Source organism: Ixodes scapularis, unplaced genomic scaffold (genome assembly GCF_016920785.2).
Source record: "Ixodes scapularis isolate PalLabHiFi unplaced genomic scaffold, ASM1692078v2 PGA_scaffold3__209_contigs__length_174095766, whole genome shotgun sequence".
Taxonomy (NCBI): Eukaryota; Metazoa; Arthropoda; class Arachnida; order Ixodida; family Ixodidae; genus Ixodes; species Ixodes scapularis.
This window is the reverse complement of record NW_024609868.1, coordinates 17102398-17122367: the sequence shown is the minus strand read 5'-3', so window position 1 is coordinate 17122367 and position 19970 is coordinate 17102398. Positions and strand designations below refer to the sequence as shown.

The window sequence follows — 19970 nt, the reverse complement described above, 5'->3', positions numbered from 1 at the left end:
AGTGAGGGCCCATGGTTATACCCTGTCTCGTTGTAATTGAGCAAAGGGTGGAACGATAAGTCCCCGCATTGTGTGGCCGACGGTTTCGATATGCGCTACGTGTATACGAGCGCAACGCCCACGTATTGGAGCGTGACGCAGCTAAAGGCCTGATACTTCATCGCAGAAGCGCACTCCGATGATATGTAGTCACGTTCCGATTTGCCGCCCAGGGGCCGTAGTTTTCCGCAGTACTGACATTTTATGCGATCACGGCTTCCCTGGCCTACCCAGTATTTCTTGATTCAGAGACTAGGCTAAGCAGTGCCACCAGAGTAATAGCTCATGTTTGAACAACGTAGCCGCCACTTCCAGGCATACCCAATGTTTCTTGCTTCAGTCCGCTAGATAGCGCCAAACCAAACAGCATTGCAGGTAGCCTAGCTAAGGCAAACATATTCATCTAAGAATAACATCTGAATAGTTAATGCCTTGATTTTAGCTAATTAATTTGATAATTATCGCTTTGCAGTCGTAACCTGGCGTCTGCGCGGTTGATACTATAATAAAAAAAAATCATTTATTTGAAGTATCTTTCTTTTTCCCCATTATTCTCAGTCATTGTCTCAGTCATTCTAAGTCAGACTGCGTTGTATGTGAAATACATGAGAAAAAAATTGTGATTTACTGGCGACATTTTTTGTTTCTTTTTTTTCTTGTAGACGAGGATTCCATGCCTTCAATGTCTCTGAGATCATCCAAAAAACCACGCAAGGCGCGGACGGCCTTCACGGAGCATCAACTCAAGGTCAGAATCAAAATTTCATCATGAAATGGAAGAAAAGCTATCGTAGCAATAAATATAATACCACGATTATTACTGATTTCGTAATTATATCTTTCCGAGATTTCTCATGATAAATAGCATCCATACGCCCAAAAACCTTTTTTTGCATTTGTAACAAAAATGCACAATTTTTTTTTTCAATGTCTCTAAGAGATTTAGCGCAAACTTTAGTTAAGCATAAGAAATCCTCGAACAAGATTTTATCACTGATACGAAATCTCCTTTGTCAGCTTTACGTACTCTTGGTATTATTCATTTTCTTTTTAATATTATTATGACTTAACAATTTGACCTTAATTTTTTTTTATCTCCTTATCACTCCCCATCCTGTGCACTCTCTTTCCCTTTCTCTTGCTCTATTTCACTCTCTTTATCTATCTCTGTCTCTATTTATCATTAAAGGGACCATGAAACGAGTTTTTGGTGGGTATAAATTGGTATATTACTAACCGCATATATTTTAGTACGCCAAAATAAAACTAGAACACGAGCGTAGAAAGCCTAAAGCCTGCATTTCGGAACGCAAATTTGTGAATACAGCGGACTATTTTGTACCACCTCTCCTTCGGAAGCTCTCCGCCTTTTCACTGTGATGCATCCGTCGTGATGCATCCGTCCGAACCCAGCTCCCTCATTGGACACGAGAACTACGTCACTCGGACGTATGCACTCGTCAACAATCAATCCGTCGACGAATATTAAAATCGTCAACATACCTGAAAATAGCGGCAACTCGCTATTCTTTGTCGGCACTTACCATCACTTGAGAATGAAAAATTCCATGGTGTGTTTAACAAAAGTTAAAGCCGTTTACAAATCCCTGTAACGCCGAATTAGAGCGCAGCTCTTGAGGAGGAGGAGGGAAGGGTACTGGGGGTCACGTGTTCTTGGGGGGGGGGGGGGGGGGTCACGTGACCTCGCGGGGGTGTCACGTGACCTCGGGGGGGGGGGGAGGGTCACGTGACCTCACGCCGGAAACGGGCGCCTAAGAGCAACGCTCTCAAAACACGGTGGAAGCTTCGACTCATCGCCTCGGGTGCCGAAGCACGTCACGACCGCGTGATTTCTCATTTCGTTTTTGAGCTGAGGATTAAAGCTAAGGAGGAATAAGTTCAAAAAATCATTTCATGATCCCTTTAAAACAAAAACAGTTGGGAACCCACACCAAAATAATATTTTTTTCCCACTTCCATTCTTTGACTAAATTGATTCGAGCCATATGAATTATACTTTGACACATACCATGACGGGGGAAAACAAAATGTAGCGGACCAACTATCGTGGCCACTAAGAAAGGGTGACGAGCCTGGTGTAGGAGCCAAAGTCTTGGCACTACATATTTATGTACATTATTTACAAGGATAAACGGGTCGGTGATGTTCACTGCTTGCCGGAACGGTCGAGCGCGCGGCTTGAGAGCCCGTTGATCTCTCGTGTCCCGAGCTCCTGCATCGCATCTTCTTTTTCATCTGTGGGCGGTCAATGTATGCCAATGCCCACAAATACTCACCTTCCCCTCCCTTCGCTGCGCCGCGACAGACGAAGATAGACATTTATTTGTGCTAGTCCCATATGTGAGTAGGTGCTAAACACCACGAAACTTGTCGAGGTCCTTTTCGTTTGCGCTGTATCACGCTCGTGGCGCGAGCGAGGGCAGGCGCAGACGTTTTGGCTCCTAAGTGTCTGGAGCCATATCGGTTGACCTGAAATGGCGCGCAGGGCTCGTGGCGGTTGAAGTTGTAGGGCAGTATATTAGTTCGCATCGAATGACTTCGGGGGAATTGACTTGAAGGGAGGCAGCAGGGGTCAGTGGTTGGGCGAGCGGTGAGGATATGAGGATGGGCAGCGTCGTTTGCATTAGGAAGAAATTCTAGGTGAGCTGGCTTCAGACGGTCAACAGAAACGGTTTCTTGCCGTCCATTGTAGTCGATGGTAAAAGTTTTAGCTGCCCTGGAAAGTACTTTGTGAGGCCCAGAGTACGGTGGTTGGAGGGACCTCTTGGTTCCGTCTCTTCGCAGAAATATGTGACTGCAGTTGTCGAGGTCGTTCGAGACGTAAACTGCAGTTCGATCTTGTGTGCGTGGGAGCGTGGGCCGGAGGTTTTTCATTATCGTTCTAAGCTGGTTTGTGTATGTCATGGGATCGGGAGCTGGTTCTTGTAAGGCGGATGCAAAAAATTCGCCTGGTAGGCGAAGAGTTGAACCATATACCAGCTCGGCTGGGCTGTAGCCAAGGTCCTTCTTCAAAGCTGTTCGTAATCCGAGAAGTACGATGGGCAAGCTTGTATGCCATCTGTTTGGTTCAGGTTGCGCCATTAGGGCCGCTTTAAGTGAACGATGGAAGCGTTCGACGAGGCCGTTTGCCATGGGGTGGTAAGCTGTTGTTCGAATGCGGTTTGTTCCTAAAAGTGAGAGTAGTTGGTGGAAAAGTGCAGACTCAAACTGACGTCCCCGGTCGGTTGTGATAGTGGATGGGACGCCGAATCGGGAAATCCAGCCCTGGATGAAGGTGCGAGCCACGGTGTCCGCTCGGATGTCTTGGATTGGAAGTGCCTCCGGCCAACGGGTAAACCTGTCGACGCAGGTGAGGAGGTAGCGGAACCCCCACACTGGGAATGAAAAGAGAATCTACATCTTGAGAACGTGGTAAGCTGCAATTCATGGAAGCGCAGCTTTAGACACCAATTCACTGCTCTGGCATCACGCCTCGGCGATGTCCTGACTGTGGAACGGAAAACGTGCAAGACCATTGTGTCTAAAAAAAAAAAAGCACGCGCTGTGTCTTTTGTGTTTTTTTAATGCGCAAACGAACTCTAATAAAATACATATTGCTTTTCTTTTTACGAAGTTAAAAATAGAAAGAAGTAAGGAATATAAAACCACGTTTCTCGTTAGACAGAGAAACGTTCTTGGACACTTTTTTTTACTCTTCTTTTTTTTTTAAGTTTCACAGCGGTATCCTTGAACGTCTCGTCAAGTCAACGAGAAAGTCCAACCCGTCGGTTGCCAGTGTCCTCGAACAACGCTCCACGCAATTCCTGTTTCGTTGACATCGAAAATCAAGTTCCTTCACTCGCTTGCATTTCTCGCGCCATTGGAAAAGGAAAAGAAAATCTATATCGAGCCCCCCCAGGGTCAGATGTTATTCAAGCGCCGCTAATAAGCTTCTAACGCTCCGTTAATACACTTCACGAAAGTAACTCGAGCTTTGTCGTCGCTCTATAGTGTTGCTTCGGGACCGCGTCGATACAAAAGGGCGCGGGTCCCGCACAATGGCACGATGTAACTAAGGGCGCGCACGTAGCAGCGTCGAGCGGACGGAGCGCGCTTTCAAACCGAACCCACTCCTGCATTTGCATACCCAAACATCGGTCGGTGTAAGTGCCCCGCCCCTTTCTGGCACCTCTTTCTCTGTTGGCCAACTTGAGATACCGAACGACTTCGAGTCGTTCGGAACCTCAAGTTGGCCGACAGATGTATCGTTTTTCGACAGGCTGGTTCCTGCGCATCCGCATGCATGGTGCCCATAGAGCGCACCTCCCGTGACCACACGCGCGTCACTGAACGACGATTCAGTAAATAAAGGTATTCGCCTCGAGATCGAACCGTGTCGCCACCGAGCGGCCGGAATTGGAAACGTGCGAAAGCGGGGATACCGCCGTGCGTCGTCTGCTACGGGCACGCTCAGAAGCATGGATCTCGACGACGCAAGCCCGTTTCAGGCTGAGCTTGACATTCCTTATTAAATGTTTTATGTTTTTGTTGCCGTTTCTTCTTACGAAAGGTTGTGTTGTATCGTTTCCCGTGCGTCCATAATCGTAGTGTGTTGGTTTGCACACAATCGCTGGTCCCACGTATTTTTGTTATCTCACGCAAACCGTGGCTTTCATAAAGCATTGAATGTTGAGTGGGTCTGTGGTTTGATTAGAAACTTAACCCGACTGATCGCTATCCTTTAATAGACTAATTAATTAATAAATCCGTATGTTGATTTTTCGCCGGTCGAATTGCGTGAAAGACGTTAAAACTACACATTTGTTTACTGGTTTTACTATGTCATAAGTGACAGATTACATTCCCATTCTAAACTTCACGTTGTGAGTCCTACATGAAGTTATTATTTAAACAGTATAATCACCCTCGGTGAAATGACAAGCACGCTGAAGTGGTTTACCGTGCAAGCCAGTGTCACAAAAGAAATAAAGACGTAAAAAATATTAAAGCAGGCATTGTTTACTCCTTGTTGACTTTCTCCAGCACAAGACTCCAATTAACCGGAAAAAAAACAACATTGCAATTAAAGCATCACTTGAATAATCTGAAAGTTATTCGATGAACTAACTGCCCAGTCCCGATATACGTTAGGTGAGGGCGGAGGGTGATCGGAAAGTCTCGTGAAGGTCGCTAGCCCTCATCAGTAAAAGAATATCACTGCGGCCGATGCTGTCTGTGTCGTGGTGCGCGTCGTTTGTTGGGGTTGCAGAGTCTACTGTGTCTGAATACAATATTATTTAGCCAGAAATTTATAGCATTAGCCTCTTGACATCCATGGCCCTCACCAAGAAAATTGAAGCGGGTGAACCCACACTACCAAGAAAAGCATTTAATAACAGGGACATTGCTGCGTTGTTTGGTTACACCCGTTTATTACAATCACAGCAGATATATTAGAACGGTTTGTGTCACTTGTTTTAGTTGTCCTGCCAACCGTGCAGTTTGCCGATCTTTACTAGAAGAGACACTCTCTCCTCATCGCAACGCAGTAGATTTGTTCAGACTCCAAAAAACTTACCCACACTATGGTACAGTAAAAGGGCAGAGGAACTCTATGGCACGGTAATTTTCAATACAGCGCTATCTTCATTCTAAATATTTATATTACTGCAAAAGCTAGAAGTTAAACAAAAACATAGAAGCTGCAATTGCACAGCCCACAGCACCAGTATTATGTTATCTGGGTTGGAATTTATTGCTTTGTTTAATTGCCACGTTGATGAAGCGATTCATCCATTTTAAACGAAACAAATATTTAACATAAATACTCCAGTTCAGCCGGAGACAGGCATCAGTCGTGGTGATCCATGCTTTCCAACGTCCGCCTAGAGCAGACGACGCACCCACAGAAGCGATTATATAAATTTAGGCCGCACGCTGGCAACACAATTCGATCTTCACTGAAGCACTGAACATTACCGAATCCTTTTCCGCTGGAATTGTTTTCCCACCGATAGTATCCGACAAAATAAACGCAAGAATATACGCCTTCCCGCGCGCGACCGTGGAGAGCCTATGGGGCGGCCGTTCTCCTATCCCCGCTTTGATGATGATGATAGCGCGACCGTAGCGCCACCTCAAGGTCGATCTCGAGGCCAATAGAGCTTCTCCGTTAACGCTACGGAGATTACGTATGAGATATCCGTAATTCCGACGGATAAATTATCTCTCCTCGTTTTTACGGACCTTTCTACGGTATCCGGAGATATTTACTTTTCGGCTCTATGAGCGAAAGAATTCATGTTTGGAATGAGCACAAGAGTAACTGGATAGGGAGCCTTCCAAGCAGACCCGTATCTGCTTTCAAGCAGCTCGAATGGAATTCCCTGCCCAATCTCTATGAGAATACTGAAGCAAACTTCGTTTTTGACCGTTTCAAGTTAAAAAGAAAAATGTTTTGACGAACTTGAACTTGAATTTCATCGGCCGCGACTAACTTGGTGTAGCGCAAGTTTCACGACGAGGAGCTTTGGGACAGAGCAAGCAGGGTATACGTGTCTCACCTCGGCAAGGCATACCGTCGCTGTCGCGTGTCGTCATGTTAAGCCGCCGTCACGCTGCTGATATTCATAAAACAAAATACAGTCCGCGGACACTGTCTTGTCCCATTAGATGTACAAAAAAACGTCGGCAGACATGTTTGGGAAAATACATATCTGTACGAAGGTAACATGCTTACAAACATGCCTGAGGCGTGTGTTCGCAGATCATTCTGTCATCGTGTCCACAACGAACACGAATAGTCGAGACTGGTTATAACGAAATCGGTTATAACGAAATAGCGGCTACAGCGAAGCGATCACGATTTCCCATTCCCTTTTGCACTTCGTTATAACCGAAGTCGGTTATAACGAAACAGTGGATATAGCGAAGTGATTTCTGTTTCCCGTTGACTTCGTTATAACCGGTCTCGACATATCCTTCGCTACAGACACGATGCCAGAATTATTCGCGGACAGCCTCAAGCATGTTTGAAGCATGTTTTGCTTTATACATACATGTGCACTTTATACGTACATGTCCACGACCAATGTGACCGTCATACAAGGAAGAAGCACGCCTCGGACATTGTGTGCACTGCAGACTGTACTTTGCGGGATGTGTAATCAGTGTTACCGTGATATTACGGCAGCGATGGCCCGTCGTGACCTTCACTGCTGTCACGGGTGCCAACATAAAGCCTGGTTCATAGGGTGCGAGTTTGCTCGCCATTTCGCAGCTGCGGCGTTAACCACAGCAACTTCCACCTCTTTATTTTTTCTTCTTTTTTTTTTTTCGCACAAGCAATATGTTGCAATTGTTTAATCGCATCTAAAGATCGCACCTTGTGAATCCGGCATAAAGCCTCACTTACAGCGGCGGCTTTTGGTTGGCGTTTAACCCGATTAGGCGTTATTCATTCAAAAATATTAGTGATAATAATAATAGTTCAACTACCATCCTTTGGCGTGAAAAAAAAATTTTTTTTTCAAGTACAGCACCGTTTAAAAAAAAAAACCGCCTAAAGCTTACTTAAAAAAAAATTTAATGTTTGTAATCAAAGTTTAGAAACCATTCTTAGGGTAAACTCGCAGCCTGGTCACTACATTTTGATGAGTGACTTATCATCTTCTTCGAGATGTTCGATTGATAAAAAGCCAACAGGCAGGACAGGTGCTGGTATCTGGCGTGAATACCACTCCCCCCCCCCCTCCCCCCCCCCCCCAAACACACAACACGCACACACACACACGCACATTCATATACGTGTTATTCATGTGCGAAAAAGGAAAGAATGTCACTTTAAGCATTGTTAACGCCTACAAGGAAAGTTGTATTTCTAAAGTTGGCGCGGCCAGGCGCGTAAAGAAAAAAACTGATTTCCTCCAACTCGTATTCGTTATCCCATGTTAGAGAAAAAAAAAATATTGTCAATGTGGTCGTTCAAAGATGACGTGCGCTACATTGGGGTCGTTAAAGCACCTGAGCAGGTAAACATAAAACAGCAAGATAGTAAAACGGGAGGGAGTGTCAGATGTGTATGTCTCTCTTCCTTCGCCGTTCTTCCTGCTTGCTCGGAAAATAAAAATATTCCACGGTTTCTTTTTTTTTGGAGGGGGGAGGAGAAAGGGGGGGGGGAAGTTATAGACATGCTACTGTCCCGTCTGCATGGGAGGGGAGAATTCGAGGAAGAGGAAATGGCGGGGCGATGTATGCTAATCCGACCGTATAACTACGAGGACTCGGCTCACGAATTGCACCCGCAGCAGCCTCGTTGTTTCTGCTCTCTCGAGTCCGTAACGAGTGGCTTGCACGCCGGGGGGTCTCTTCTCCCGGGGCGACACACGGAGCGGGGCCGGAGGGGGCAGCTGAGATTTCAATGGAACTATTGTGTCTCTCGGGGTGAAAAGATCAGTGGGGCGAGCCGCTCTGTCGATTCGCACCGAATACATACCCTGGTTCTATAGATGCGTATGTTTATTTTAGGAACCTTCTTTCTTTTCTATTTTTTTCCAGTATTGGTTTGTTTGATTCTTTAATATACTTTTACCTTGTTATCGGTGATGTGACGCCCAAATAAAGTGGTAACGATAGTGGCGTTTTTGTAAGTTTAGGTCAGTGTATCAGCTGCGCGTCATTGTATTCAAACACTCGAAAATAATTTTAAAAAAAAATAAAACGTTCTGTAGCTAGACACTTTCGGCTCGTTTCAGATTGCTTGCAGTCTCGGTATTACTTCCACAGGTTTGTTCGTCGCTGTTGAGTGCTGGCTAACAGCAAGCCTTAGCCATATTCATCTTGCACCGTCGAAGCTGCTTTTTGGGGGTAGAAGAGGAGTTACTCTGCACACATACCTCGCGGCACTCGGGGAGACAAAAGCGTGTCTTCATTTTGAGAGAGGTGCACATTCAGTGTAATCTATAGTTTCTAACAAAATGAGAAATATGGGGCGGGGGGGGGGGGGGGGGGGGGGTGCTTCGGTTACCCGGCCTCCAGCATGCGCATATTGCCTTCCTCCGTGCTTTGGCTGAGCATGTGTACGTGCGCTCAAGGCTCGCGAGATGTCGAAGCAGTGTCGAAGGGAGTAAGATCGCGTTGGAGATGGGACAACTGGAAGCCCTTCCCGCCAATCTCACCCCTTCGGTGACTATTGGTCCTGAGATGTTTCGGTGGCTCCCCTCTTACGGTTCCCACCTGTGACGTCACGCGATTGGTTCAGAACAGCAATCTTGAAGCTTCGAAAATTTGAATAAACCGAAATGGCAATTGTCGTGGCAGCTGAGGCCGATCAGCCAATATTCACCTCGCGAGGCTTGGTCGTCCGTATGTTAGTATATGTTTCTGCCCGGCTAGCAGGCACAGAAGGCAATATGGCTCTACTTTCCCAGAATTCTGTGACTTTAGTGTGGAATCTGACGTAGAGTGCACGTGCACCCGTAGCCAGTCATTAGGCATCTTCCGCCCTGGTGATAAGCGTGACATATATGCTTGTTTTTAGGACCTACCTTCACTACTGTGAAACTTTCGCGCAGATCGGACGTGTGGAGCAGCACGCGACCAGGTCAAGGGCTAATCGCTCAACCCGCGGAGAGTGCGTTTTGTTCGACATTAGAGTAAATGTAACGAGGGTAAAAGAACGCGTCGTGCAAACGGTCGAGCTTTCTTTCGGAACGAGACAGATGCTTTGAGTGGAAGCGATCGTTCAAAGCATCGCCCATTTTCGCTTTGGATATTCGCAGCTATTACATTTCATCGCAGGTTTAAAATTATCCAGACCGTGCACGCAGTATTCCCAAACTCCATCAGCGAGCCGACTGCGCTCTCACCGCTCAAAACCAGCGCAGGCTACCGCGCCAACAAACCGGTCTGTCGACTGCACTAAAGTCGCGCTGCGGCATTCAATTATGTATCGTATTCTTTGCGTTCATAGCCTGTCGGTGCGTCCTTCCTGCTCGCATGAGACGCTCAAATAACGAAAGCTCCATCAACGTCTAGCGGCAAAAACCATGGAGGTGAAGCACATAGGAGACGAACGATTTGCGTACTTTTCTGAGGAGCCGCCGTTAAAGACCTGACACCCCATGACATCCTGCAAAATCTCTCTCCCGTGCTACGCAACGTGTTGATGGAATAAATAAGAAAAGTAACAACTAGCACTACGGGAATACGAAGTAAAAAACATAATTTCAGTGTCTGACGGATACGACTATATGATTCCACGGCCGATAATAACAAATGTTTTCTTGATATTGTTGCATATAGTCTTTTCTTTCGCTATGGTTCTACTCCACTTCTCTGCGTTCTTACAGCGTATGTTTTGAAGATAGAGAAGATTAAATTGTAAACGTAAACAGTGCGCAACACAAAACAAAAAATACAAATAAAAATTACTTCCCAAACGCGTAATGTTGAAGGCGGGATGTTGCGATAATTTTGAAATTGTCCGTTACTCCGCCGTCGTAAACACAGCTGTTTCTTCGAGTTACAAACCGCAGAATGCCTTGCGAGAGTGAACTTTGCGTTTCAGAACGTAAAGTTGCTGGACCTCCTCTACATAAAGCAAAATCGAAAACGGCAATTTCTGATGGAGGAATGTTTTCGTGCGATTAGGACGGCGTTACTAATCAACACCCCCCCCCCCCCCCCCCCTCCTCCCCGAGAACGGTTCTTGGGGAGTGTGTGTGTGTGTGTGTGTGTGAGGGGGGGGGGGGGGGGGGACTGAGGATGAATAACGATAAAGTCTTCAAACAATTACCTTCAACTTAATATTGAATTTTTTTTTTTTTTACAACTGGATCCGGGTCGTTATCTTTACAATCAATTGTGCTTGTTTCACCACTGCACAATCATGCAATTACTTCTCATGGGCGCTTTAAGAGCGAGTGTTGGCTGTTAGACATGCTCCCAGCAGTTTCTCGTGCGTACATAATACACTGATACGCGTTTGTATCGTTTGATTACATTATACTATATATAATCACAATACTGCTATCAACAATGACATAATTCCTTGTTTTGCGTCTACTTATACAAGCGACAAGCTTGGCTCACCGAGTTTGTTGCCGCAGCCAGTTGACTCTTGTATTGAAGGGGTACTCCGGCGACTTCTTTATTCGCCCTTTATTGTTTGGCAACAAGCTCGGTGGCGCTATCTATTGGGTGGCCCCCCGGCACACTTCCGTTGCACGTAAATTTTCTATCTTTTTTTTACTGGTCATTCTTTTATCGCAAGAGTGAATTATGTTTTAAGAAGATAGCCTGTATATTTGATTTCGTAAATACTGCGAAACCCGCCGTCTATAGTTCAGAACCCGAAGTGGTTGGGAGCTATTTGCGCACTGGCGCCACCGCGTTTCAAATCACGCGAGAAAGAGCGAATTGACCCCGTAAGTGACTACGTCGCAACATGGCGTCTGGGTCCAAACAGACCGTTGCTAGGGACGTTGCTATGGACTAATGCATGGAGACTCCACATGAAGCTAGGTTTTTGCTTACAAGTAAGTAAATAATTTTTGTAAGGAGCCTCACTTCTCCATATCTAATTATGAAGATGTTCTTGTCGTCTCAGTGTCGTATTGCAACGATGAAAGCCATTTCTGAAGTATTACACTCCGCTTTGCTTTGGTAGCAGACGACACGATAGATTTGCTGGCCTCTGTTGCAGCGGGCGTCTTCATTGAATTGCTTCGGTAAACGTATCACTTAGCACGGCACGGGAACTAAAAGCGGCAAGGCAGCTCTCCGGTGCACCGCACAACCAAAGTGAGCCTTCGGGCATTTGGACGAAGCGACACCACGATTGCACACTGCCAAACACGACTCACGCAATTTCCGTCGCTAAACTGTGTATGGCGCGAAACACATGTACGACGAAACCGTCCGATCCGACGTGCGGACTGCCGGAATGACCATGGGGGGTGAGGGTTTTCGTAGCATCGGAGAGCGTTGAAAACCCTCGCCTCCGACCGTCGTATTGCGCGGTCGGACGTCGGATCGGACGGTTTCGTCATACATGTGTTTCGCGCTTTATCCGAATCAATTCGAGGTGCGAGTAACGTAGGGCAGATTGTCTCTTCCGTGGCAATATCGCCGTCGGTCACCAGCGAAATGCACACCGTTCCCCCGTATTTTCACCTTGTACCTACGTCAGACACCACGCTAAACTCTGAAGTCGCTTTCGACCGGCCTCATATGACGGCTTCTGCGCCTGAAATCAACTCGCCGAGACGAACGACAACCAACAAAGCATCCGACAAGCTCCGGCCCAGCTGGGGCCAGCCGCTGCATGGGCGCTACCATCTTTCCTGTGACGTCACGCATTTGGTTTTGTCATGTGACGAGTGGTCAAATTTGCGTACATGGCAGCCGCCTTATGGGGGTCACTTTCGAGTGCAGACCGGAACCCCGGTTTATCGCTCTAAGCCCCTCTACCTCGTTGAGAGGGGCTTAGAGTGATAAACCGGAAGTTCGGAAAAGGCACCCCCCTTCCCCCCCCCCCCCCCCCCCCCCCCGGTTGCCGCCATGTTGTACGCAAATGTGACCACTCGTCACCTGACCTCCCAAGAGCCGTGACGTCACCGGTAAGATGGCAGCGCCCAGAGCTGGCGGATGCGGGTTTGTTCGGTGCGCGGTAGCCGCGATGTGCAGCTGCTTTCCAACGACATCGGGCTTCTCCGTGCTCGCTGACGCAGGTATAATTTGAAAATATGAAGGAATGAGACTTTATACCTTTTTTGCGTAAGGTCGCTCTGGATAATCTGGATATTAACACCTATGAGACAGCATTAGCCGTATCGCCGTACCGGTGCTCGGATTCCCGGATCTGTTCGAGGAACGATAGAAGTTTGAGTACTTTTAGCATGAAATTTTCGCATTCTCTTAGCTTTGTTTGAACGTTGGAATGTCTGAGAATCGACGCGAAATGTATGCGTCGGACGTAGGGCCCAGGGAAATTTGTTTCAGCCCTAAGCAACTGCATAATCACGGCAGCTTTTAGCGAGGAAGCTCCTGAGAAAGTTGAAAAATGTTGACTACCATCCCTTTCAATCTCTTCAATAGACTTTTTTTCAGAAGTGTGGGCCGCCTCTACTTTGTTTCACCAGAACTTGAAAAGGGCAACCGCCACAGCCCCCTCAACCCAATCGGAGAGACGGAGTGAAGGTGTGTGAAAAATGTGTGCAGATGAGCACTGTGATGATATGTTGTCATGTGCTTCTCTCCAACGTACATACTGACTGACCGACTGTAGCCTTCGCTGTTTGCCAAATTGTGATGAAGCGGATTACAGTAACTACTACTTCAATTACCCAAGGCATTCATACTTTTGGGCATTTGTTCGACAAGAATGTTATATCAGCCATCACTGTGAACTTGGCTCAGCGCCTATTGGACTCGAATACTGCATTAGTCTTCGACGTCAACTGGGGCCTATTCGTGTGCTTTACGCCGAAAAAAATTGGTCACAGATGTGTTGTTTGATGGGGTTTTGCAAACGGTCTATTGGGTCGTACGTATAGAAAGTGTCCTGCTATATAACAACGCATTTATACTATTAAACTAGATGCTCAGAGGTGTGTTTGTTTTTGCACTCAACAAGTTGCAGCAATAATTGTTTCTTACGAGCGTAATATTTATTTTCGGTAGCTGGGCCCGGTTTGTGCTCATCAATGTCCGTGTGCTTTGATGTTATCACGTATGTAGCTTTAAGTATCATATCTGCAATGCCTACAGAGGCCCTTTGGAGGGAATAAATTAATAAACAACATTTTCACATCACTGGAGTTGTTTTTCGGATGCGCCAGGTGTTCAGCAGAAGTGGAACGAGTGCAGCCCATTGCAACCAGTCTGTCAGTCTTGTATGTCCCATCAATTATTATTGAGGGGTCAGAGATGCGGATGTCCTCAAAAGGTCCAGCACGTGCGGTGAACATAATTCTTTGTGTAGACACCCTGAAGGCGTAAAGGCGGGCGGAAATATGTTTATATGGTTAGTGTATCAAATATGTTTATTTCCACTTAATTACATAATTATTGATTCTTAGGAAATGGTTCCATAACGAGTTCTTTCTGCGACAGTCTCCTGTCAGGCGTTCAGTCGTAGAACCTGTGCTCCGTGTTGTCGGATGACGCTCCTGGCACGTCGGTGTTCAGTTTGGTCGAGTGGCAACTTTGACCGACAGATGCCGTCTTGTAATCATACGTCATGTGCGGCCACTGACATTTAATGCACTGAAGCTGCAGGGCTGGCTTCTAATCCGCAAATTTTCCTGGTAGTTATCTGCGTCAATGCAGCAAGCTCGGGCATGTAGTTCTTACGTGGCTGTGCCTTTTGCTGTACTGTTGACTTGATGGCTGGCAACAGGCAATTGTGTTTGTTTGCTATCCAAGCCATTTCACTTCCATTTCGTAATGGAGATTTTTTCTGCATCATGCGACCCCTGCAACTTGTGTAAGTTTCGTGTGGCAAAGTGAAGTCGGGTGATTCTTGGGTTGCTCCCACATCACACGAAAGACACGGTATTCGCTGCAGGCATGTTAACAGAATTATCGGCGAACACGCCTTAAGTGTATTCGAAGCATGTTTTCTTCATGCATATGTGTGCTTCAGACATGTCTGCAGACAGTTTTTTGTATGATGTTTTAGCAGTGTAATCGCGGTTTTACAAAAGACTTTTATATCTCGTCAATACGGATGACGTTAATATGAATCCCTCGATACATAGTCAACATTTTTTAATGCGAAAACATTAACTGTGCCATGGAACGAAGCCGGCGATGTCTGTAGCAGCGAAACGAGCAATAAATTCTCGCTGGCCCCGACGCGTCATGTGGGTCCACAGCAACGGCGTCATCGTTGCTAAGGAGCCAGCCGAACACGTCAAAAATTCCTCAGGGAGGTTCCTGTAAACAAAGTGAATGAATGGCTTTGAACTCTATCTGGGTGGGAATCGAACCCGGGCCTCCGGGGTGCAAGACGAGCGCGCTTCCCCGACGCCACGGCAACTCCACGGTTTCGGCTGACCATAGTTGTGACTAGTGCGTGCGTCATGCTTTCGCATTCCCGCACGTAAGTAGTCTTAAGTGTTGCTGCCAAAATTGTCTTGGGGGATTCGAACTGAAATAATGTCTCTTTTTTATGGACAACTCACATTACGGGCCCTTTTATAGCGGGTACTAAGGGGTTCCTATTAACGATCCGTCGCTGCTGTCAGTACATCTTTCAGGGTTTACGAAGTTCATACCCCTGGTCTCTTTAGGTTAAATGGTTTCATGGGCGTACCAACCCGGGGGGGGGGAGGGGGGGGTCAAGGGGGGCGCTTGACCCCCAGTTCTCAGAGTGCGGGGGCAAGGCATGTGTTTTGCCCCCCCCCCCCCCCCCCTGAAACAGCCGCCACTGGGCAGTGCAAACACTGGCCGGCGGCGCCCAAGGGTACCGGGGGGGTTGCCTGGTTTGCCCCCCCCCCCCCCCCCCCCCCCACACTCGAAAACAAGTTGGTACACCACTGGATGGTTTGCTTTCTCGAAAAAACGCTGCTGGGACTATCAAAATCGTCTTGTGTCTCTGTCGGAGTCTGCGCAGAGACCACTCGCACACGCGTCGTCTCGGTCGCGATTCTCTCAAGAAGGTTCATTGCCTCCCGCATCCTGCAGGCGGGCAACTGCGTTCGTATGCGTACGGCATTGCGGCGCTGGCTGAGACGCGGCCGACGGGAAACGTCTCGTTGATTAGATAAAAGCCCAGCCTAACGCACGCATCTCCGCAGCCTATTATTACAAATGACTTTTGCTATCCCCCTTTAATGCCACGATTATATTTTTCCTGCTACTTCCTAGACGACTTGAGGGCGCTAAATGAGGCTGCGGGACGTGTTGCGTCTTGAAGATCAACCAAAATAAAACGGAACCAAAGGACGCACGCAGATTTCACGCTCTCTTGAGCTTTGCCGTTTTTATTTGGTGGAAAGGGGGAGGGAGTGGGAGGATGAGATAAAGAGAGGTGCGAGACAGCTTTGATTATGATGGCCTAAAATTGCGATGTTTTGCATCGTTTAGGTCAAAATCTGTCCGGTTCTTTTTTCTTCATTCCTTGTTTGTGTGTATGCATTTTGTTTTGTTTTCTGCCGCCATGCGTGCTAATTTATGTGCACTCTTCTCACGCGAGCGTTCAGCGTGACGGAGCGAGATAACCAGCGGCACATCAAATTACGAATAAATATATCTCCTAAAATCCTTTGAATCCGTGAAAAAACTGTATAAGTAGTGCAGTCCAACGAGAAGAAAATAAACCGATAAAATCACTCCTAGAAAAAGGAAGCAACACAAAGCTGCCATAGTAAATTACCGTTTCGTGCGACGTTACAAGAACCTTTTATCCACGCAGTGGAGCGTGTCCGCAACCACAGTTCAGGGAGTAGCAGTAGCATGCAAAAACGTGGCGCTGCAATCGAGTGGTGAGGAACCTAACAAGGGGAATGGAGAGTTTCGGCTTCCACAAGCAAGAGTCTATGGGACGTGACGAACTGATAGCTGGCGCACCATGCGGCCGCCGTAGGTACCAAATTCACGCTCTTCGCTTGTTACTCCTTACTCGGGTAAGCTCATTCTTTTAAACTTTGATACAAAAAAGGCACCCTCTTCGACGACCTATATGCAAAATCTTAGTTTGATACTTTCAACAAAAACACATGTATGCACTTTTTTCAAAGGGTATTATGTATCTACTGTATGTATGTATGTATGTATGTATGTATCTATCTATCTATGTTTCATACCCTCATATGTATCATGGTATGTATCAGGGTATCATATGTATCAAGGTATGTATGTATCATCTGTTTGTATGTATGTATGTATGTATGTATGTATGTATGTATGTGTGTACGTATGTATGTATGTACACGGTTCGTAGACACGAATCTTTCGGCCGTGATTGAGCTAAAATCGAACGACCTATATCGCTCTGCAGAAGAGTCCCACATAGGACAGGACATTGGTGGCGCCTAAGCAGCATCGATCTCACAATTGCACAGAATTTATCATTTTAAATTTGCATGGAACCGCGTGTGGTTCTAAAGGTGCATGTTTAGTAGTGTCCCATTTAGCGAGCTATAGAATAGAAAAGCGCGTTTTTATAGTGGTGGGCATTTTTCTCCGGGATTTTGGGAGCTGACTTCCTTCTGTAGATTCTATGTAAGGCTTATAGACGATTCTACTGGCCACAAAAGTCGCTGTCCAAACGTACTAGGTCACAGCCCAGCCAACGTGCGTTCGAAACTGCGATCAGTTCGAAATTGCAAAACACACAAACAGAGCTATGAGCGCGCCTTATTTTTATAAAAAGTCGCCGGGGCTTCATCTCCGAATCTGCGTAAACGAGTCTCAACGTGCCCTTTTTCGACCTCATGTTCTAGACCCTGGAGAAGAGCTTCGAGCGTCAGAAGTACCTGAGCGTCCAGGACCGAATGGAACTGGCCGCCAAGCTCAACCTCACCGACACCCAGGTCAAGACCTGGTACCAGAACAGAAGGTACGGTGGCGTCCTCGAGTACGAGTTTATTATTAGGGACAAAGACAAGAGGCTATAAGACAGCGCAAAGAGCCACCTCTCTACACTGAAAAACTCAAGACGTCTTTTGTTTCTATATACATAAGCTCAACAAAACGTAGCTGGTCATCGTTTACTAATTTGTCACTTTTGTGGCCAATTTGCTATCAACTAGATACATTTTACGGCTGACTAACTCATCGTTATATAATTTACAGCACAATATACCTTTTTTTACATTTATTAGGATGTACAATTGAGCCTTCCAAAGCCTATTACCCGAGTGAAACTGGCCTAGTCACTTGGCTGTGAACTCACGCATACTGCAAGGTATTTAAAAAAAGAAAGCTTTTGCGCATGCTCAGAACGAGATATACAGTCCAGCAGACAAATATAGCTACATGCTAAAAGCGATTATTGGGTTTTTCCTTACAGAAGCTTCTGAGACGATTTTGTTGTGAGGTAGTTCTGCATGCAGTGTCTGCTGTCTACGAGTGGGTTTATTTTCGTAAGTTTTAATTTATCCTGACACGTAGGGCTAGCTTAATTACACAGTACTGATTGTTGGGTGAGTGAGTGCTGAATTTAGGAATACATTGTAGCGTTTCCAGACTGACAAAAGGGAGCAGAACTGGACACCACTGTGCACTCGCGGTGTCCAATCCTCCTGTCCTTATCTTCGAGCGTTACCATATTGGACGTCTCGTAAGCGTCAGTGACGCACAGATCTTTGTCTGCGGCATGACTCAATGGTCCATTTTTTATCCTACCTTCTTTCTCATTGACCACCATCACACCGTTGTCCAGGACCAAATGGAAACGGCAAGCCATGGTGGGACTCGAACTCCTGCCCGGGATGGGTGCGATGCCGGGGCTCTGGCCGGGCGCGGGTCTCGGTTCTGCGGTTCCCAGCTTCTGGCCCTACTCGTACAGCAACTACCTGACCACCATCAGCGGCCTCTCGGCGGCTCCGCAAGGAGCCGCGATGGGCTTGGACGGCTTCCAGAGGGCCCTCGACCTCTACCACCGGCGCGGCGTCCAGGCCTTCCTGGGCCGAGAACAGTTCTTCCGTGCTGTGGCTCCTTCCGTCCCTGCAGACTCCTCCTCTGTGATGGTTCGGGAACTACCCTCCACGACCGAAACAGAGCTTAACTAGGGAAACACCACCCAAGTAGAAGTCTGTAGTGCTCAATTTCCTACATCATCTACTGAGGGCCAGCGCGGGTAAGATATCGGATACGAGTGCTGTGTCCCATTCAATTGCGACTCGTGTGTTGACTGATTAAACGCGAGTTCCGGCCAAACATTGACGTAACACTCGCGTGCAATTGCACCCGGCTCTGGTCCTCAGTAGATAACGTCAAAAATTGAGCACTAAAGCCTTCTATCTGGGAGGTGTTGACAAGGAATGCCCGGTGCACACGCGCGTGGCGGCAGCGATTAGCAGCAGGCACGAGCGAGTGAGGTTGTGTTGGTGTCTGTGACGACAGCGTGTGGGGGATGTGCTCCAGGACCTCATCTTAGATGCCAAAGGTTCCATCGAATCACCCGTCGTGGTTCGCGAAGCGTGTGCGCGCATTTCACACTGTCCAAGCAAAGCAAAAAAAAAAAAAAAAACTTTGCTTTGCGTGCGTGCGTGTATGATGTTGTTTATCGTTTGTTTGTGTTTAAGTTCATTGTAAGTTTGCATACATCTAAACGTCAAGGCCTTCTATGCTAAAAAAAAAAAAAATCAAGACAGGAACATGCAAGCGTTCGTCTTTAAATTGCCAGTTTAGTGGAAAAAAGTTGAACACAGCGCGTGTCTGCTGACGCGAACACGCAACCATTGTTTTCTTCGTTTTCTTTTTTTTTTTTTTTTAGAAGCAAAATTATGTTATTGAATCTTCTTGCATGATGAGAAGGCTCATATTGAGCGATGACTTGAGCGATAGAATTTGGCGCCCGCCTATACCATTCACAAATAAAATGCAAAAAAAAAAAAAAAGGAAAGCGCCGATGTCGCGTTTGAATTGGCAGTGTCGCGAAGTCCACGTTCGCAATTTATGTTCGTGGTAAATGACCGAAGTGATGCAGTCGACTGTATACGGTAAGAAACAAAGGCAAAGGAAGAGATGAGGACGTGCAGTGACGTCAGAACGACGAGCTTTGATTGGAAGGACTAGTGGGTAGAAGCAAAGGCTATAGCTGCGTTTGTCGCTACCCTCTATCTCCCCTACAATCAGAGCAAAGAGCGTCGCCTGCTCCACGCGTTCGAACGCCCGACTCTGCGAGGAGCCCTGGGTTTCTTACTGTATAATCAAATATCGGCTCCAGGTTAGGGACTTGCAAAATAAGATTGCAACGC

General features: G+C 46.8%; 1 protein-coding gene across 1 annotated transcript; it reads left to right on the top strand.

Moving 5' to 3' along the window:
• The first annotated feature begins 721 nt into the window (after nt 1–721).
• LOC121837115 (barH-like 1 homeobox protein) lies at nt 722–18779 on the top strand. Its single transcript, XM_042292584.1, has 3 exons — nt 722–787; nt 17490–17605; nt 18431–18779. The coding sequence occupies exons 1-3, from the start codon at nt 722–724 to the stop codon at nt 18777–18779; spliced, it is 531 nt and encodes a 176-aa protein (XP_042148518.1).
• The last annotated feature ends 1191 nt before the right edge of the window (nt 18780–19970 follow it).